Below are 3,746 nucleotides of genomic sequence, written 5' to 3' on the forward strand. Positions count from 1 at the left end.
TTTTAAGAAAGATAACCTGCCGAGGATGCACTAATATAGCATTTAATTTTAAGAAAGATAACCTGCCGAGGATGCACTAATATACAATTTAATTTTTTTAAATGTTATGCTGTATCTTTTGTTATACATGCCTCTTAGTTTGTCACGAATGATTCTGCGTAATTAATGGAACTTGCAGGTCGATTAATGTTTGAGCTCTAATCGATCATTGTCATGCAAGACTTGGATCGTTGGAGTAACCAAATATAGGAACACTTGGAAACACTAACTTTAAGTAGTTAATTATTTTGTGAGTCATAACATTAAGCTGAACATCCTTGAATTAATGAAAAATCTTAATGGTAATATTTCAACTGCTCGATTATTTTCGCGTCACTAATTAATGTTCATAGGTAATAAATTTATAGAGTTAATCACTCAGCTCTTATCAGGAATATGGCAATTCTTACCTTAGTAGGAGGGAATGGTGATCCTGGTAGTTCTAAATTAAACAAATCGTGATTTTTCAGAGATTTGGGAAATAATGACCTTAGCAAGTGAAAGATAAATAATGACCTTAGCAAGTGAGATTCTGAATAATGGGTAATCGGATCACTGTTCAGTAATATGGCACATGCTAGTAGGGATAGTTTTTGGGTGGATTTTTCCAATACTGTTTTTAAAGGATTTATACAATTTCATACAAAACGAATGCAACAAAAACACATTTAGTAATTTTCTAATTCCATTTCTTTCTTCAAATGGTCCCCGTAGTGTTAAAGCATACAAATCGGGTTCGGAGGAGGAAGAATTCAGTAGGAAGAAACGACTTGTCAACAGGAACACTTGAACCTGAAGTATCAACCATTTCTCACCATTCTTCTTTTCAAGGATTAGAAGCAAGCATCATAGCTGACACACCTCATTCAACTCCTGGCTCATCAACAATCTTTCACTTGCTGAGGTCATCTCTTATTACTTATCTTTCACTTGCTGAGGTCATCTCTTATTACTTATCTTTCACTTGCTGAGGTCATCTCTTATTACTTATCTTTCACTTGCTGAGGTCATCTCTTATTATTTTTCTTTCACTTGCTAAGGTCATCTCTTATTATTTTTCTTTCACTTGCTAAGGTCATCTCTTATTATTTATCTTTCACTTGCTAAGGTCATCTCTTATTATTTATCTTTCACTTGCTAAGGTCATCTCTTATTATTTATCTTTCACTTGCTAAGGTCATCTCTTATTATTTATCTTTTGTGTTGTAAGGATATTAAGAAAGCACTATTATTAAACTGTAGCCATATGGTTTTTACTTAACAATAACTGAACAAGTTTTTTTTTCCTATGAGAAGTTCAATACGTGCAGTGTGTCGACAATAAAAGTGAGTGTATTAATAAAAAGGAAAAAAATCAAATAATTTAAGCCAGAAGATCTGACACTAAACTGAATGCTTCTCTGGAAAATTGGCAAGTCTATGATCATGAATTATTCAACTCAGTTTTTTTTTGTGCTCTTTAAACATTACTTTCATTGCAGAAAAAATTTATTGATTGATACAAAAATCTAAGAAGACCGAGAAAGAGAGGTAGATAATGTTTCCTTGATACTACAGAGACCTAACAAAAATATACTATACATGCAGGCTGTCACGGATTCTATTTAGATATTAGCACAAAAAAAATATTACAGAAAGTAATTATTACATTTCTGGTTTCAAATGATCATAGAAATAACTCTCAACTTGGTACAAAGGTGTGAAATACTGCAAAAATATCTAATCACTTAGTGGAATCATGGGTTTGAACCCAGCTTAGTCTCAAGGTTTTATATCTTCAGAAACATTTAATTGTATAAGGTGGTAAACTACCATTAAATATTTCTGTATCTTCAGTTTAACAACAGCATTATTGGAAATGTTTCAAACTAAAAAAAAAAAAAGACATTTTATGTGTGGAGAGTGAATTTTACTCTTTTAGAGAAAAGCTTTCATCATTCAAAAGATTTTGGAGAGAGGATATGATGCAACATATATCTAAAAATGCAACATATCAAAATAAGGTAACATCTCGGGTTCCAAATGTCAAATTTGTTTTTTTATCAACCTACCATTTTCCTTGATTCTCCGAACACAAGATTCTATGAGTTTATCACTAGATTTTGAAACAAGTGAACTTTCCCGAGCTTTTGAAGCCATCTCCTCATCTTCTGAAAAGTCCTCTTCTTCTACTTGGGAAGAGTTGCTAGAAATGAACACACGCAAGAAGAGTGTATAGTATTGATGAGCAATAACAGAAATGTGATAGGAAACAGTGAAATATATTAATTTTTTTCTTATCCTATATTAATTTATGTCTATGTGAACTTGGTTGTTTGTCTGTTTACAAACTACTCCCACAATGTTTGAGCTAGCAGGACCAAACTTGGTAGGCAGGTTTTCAGGGTGGCCTGGAGGAAATGTGTTTGTGTGTGCATGCACTTATCTGCATGGTGTTCCTTACAAACTAGAAGGACCAAACTTGGCATACGTGCTTAGATAATGTGGGCAAGAGTCCTAATGTTGTTGTTTTTTGAGGGGGGTAAGCACCCCCTTGCAGTGCCTATACAAGTAATTAGGGATAATGGAGAAGTACGACTGATATATCACTCCAACAGAGTAGCTTCTGGGGAGTAAACCAAACTCTATTTAATACCCTAAACTGCCCAAATAAAGAAATTACGAGGTCGGGTCAAGTTTAAATTAACATACATATACAATAGTTTAAACATTGTGTAAATAAAATTACTATTTCACAAAAATAGTTTCATTTAACTGAAAGTTTGGCCATTTTTGAAAATGAGTAATAGTTTAACTCCAAAAGGACAAACTGTAAATCAAAACTACAGTAAAACAACGTACGACTGAAGATTTTAATTGTGAAACACATTATAAACCTATCAATACAACATAAAAACTACTGTTGTTCACAATGTCTAGTTAGAGCTTTCTCATGATGGAAAATGAGTAGTAACACGTTACAGAGATGAAAGAGTGATGGAAACAGCAAAGGAACAAGAAAACAATTTCTAAAATTCAAAACTCAAGAAGTCAGACCATTAGTAACTACACATCTTAATAGTGTTTAATCAAAAAACAATAAAATTGGAAAGTCATCACAGTATGATGTAGTACAAGTAAATTGAAATCTTAAGACAAGAAGAAACAGACAGTAAAATGATAAACAGACTTTTATGTTCACAACATTTCAAGCTTGAATGACTTTACTCTGGCGATTTTAAACTTTGATGTAACATAAATCTTAAAAAGGACTATAATACATTGAACGTTCAAAATGAATATCATACGATAGATCTATATAACAATATTAATAAAAATATAAAAACAATTAGGATAATATTAATATATACTAGCAGAAACCCACAAAACATCTGTAGTCAAATAAGTATGTTTACTACAAACAATACTTCTTTAATAAAGGATTTCTAGACTAATACAAAAAAATTCTAATTGCAGACACTAAAATCTGCTGGTCTACCTATTTTAGGCCTAGCATTAGATAAGCCTTTATTAAGAACAGCCTATATTTGATAGTGAGAAATTAACACTAACTTGTGTATGTTTTTTGCTTTAGTTTACTTAGGACTAAACTTCACTGTACTTAACCAATAAATAAACTTGTAATGTTATTCTAAGACCTAACATTAGACTTTTTCAAAAAACTTTGATAAGCTTTTAACCCTTTCCAGATGGGTCACAGGTGAAAG

At 31.9% G+C, this 3,746-nt stretch overlaps 1 protein-coding gene across 1 annotated transcript in view; it reads right to left on the minus strand.

The window, feature by feature from the left end:
• The window catches only part of LOC106467151 (protein brambleberry-like), a 26,268-nt gene that overhangs the window by 5,341 nt on the left and 17,181 nt on the right, over positions 1 to 3,746 (minus strand). Inside the window, exons 9-10 of the mRNA XM_013927472.2 lie at positions 2,091 to 2,224; positions 450 to 652 (exon numbers count right to left, since the gene is read on the minus strand). Of these exons, the coding sequence (XP_013782926.2) occupies positions 450 to 652; positions 2,091 to 2,224 (337 nt within the window). The remainder of the gene's footprint in view (positions 1 to 449; positions 653 to 2,090; positions 2,225 to 3,746) is intronic.

The sequence above is a fragment of the Limulus polyphemus genome, unplaced genomic scaffold (genome assembly GCF_000517525.1).
Source record: "Limulus polyphemus unplaced genomic scaffold, Limulus_polyphemus-2.1.2 Scaffold2509, whole genome shotgun sequence".
In the NCBI taxonomy this organism is placed as follows: Eukaryota; Metazoa; Arthropoda; class Merostomata; order Xiphosura; family Limulidae; genus Limulus; species Limulus polyphemus.